The 350-nt window shown below is 76.6% G+C and overlaps 1 protein-coding gene across 1 annotated transcript in view; it reads right to left on the minus strand.

The window, feature by feature from the left end:
- The window catches only part of LOC113942686 (acanthoscurrin-2-like), a gene marked incomplete at its 3' end in the record, with an annotated part of 1,083 nt that extends 754 nt beyond the window's left edge, over positions 1–329 (minus strand). Inside the window, exons 1-2 of the mRNA XM_027633766.1 lie at positions 185–329; positions 28–148 (exon numbers count right to left, since the gene is read on the minus strand). Coding sequence (XP_027489567.1) covers positions 28–148; positions 185–228 — 165 coding nt within the window. The remainder of the gene's footprint in view (positions 1–27; positions 149–184) is intronic.
- Positions 330–350: the final 21 nt, after the last annotated feature.

The raw sequence follows: 350 nt of genomic DNA on the forward strand, positions 1-350 counted from the left end.
CAGGTTGCCGTTGGCGGTGCCCAGGTGGCCGTTGGCAGTGCCCAGGTGGCCGTCCCCGGTGCCCAGGTGGCCGTTGGCGGTGCCCAGGTGGCTGTTGGTGGTGCCCAGGTTGCCGTTGGCAGTGCCCAGGTGGCCGTTGGCGGTGCCCAGGTGGCCGTCCCCGGTGCCCAGGTGGCCGTGTCCCTCCACCAGGTCCCAGGTGAGCAGCTCGCTGGTGAAGCTGTGCATCTCCCTCACGCACCGCGACACCTCCTCCAGCGCCGCGGCCGAGCCGGGCGGGGGGCGGCCCAGGGCCCTGCCGGGGGTCCCGCCGGGGGTCCCGCCGGGCACCGACCCCCCCCCGACCCCCC

Source organism: Corapipo altera, unplaced genomic scaffold, assembly GCF_003945725.1.
Source record: "Corapipo altera isolate COAL_440 unplaced genomic scaffold, ASM394572v1 55402, whole genome shotgun sequence".
Classification (NCBI taxonomy): Eukaryota; Metazoa; Chordata; class Aves; order Passeriformes; family Pipridae; genus Corapipo; species Corapipo altera.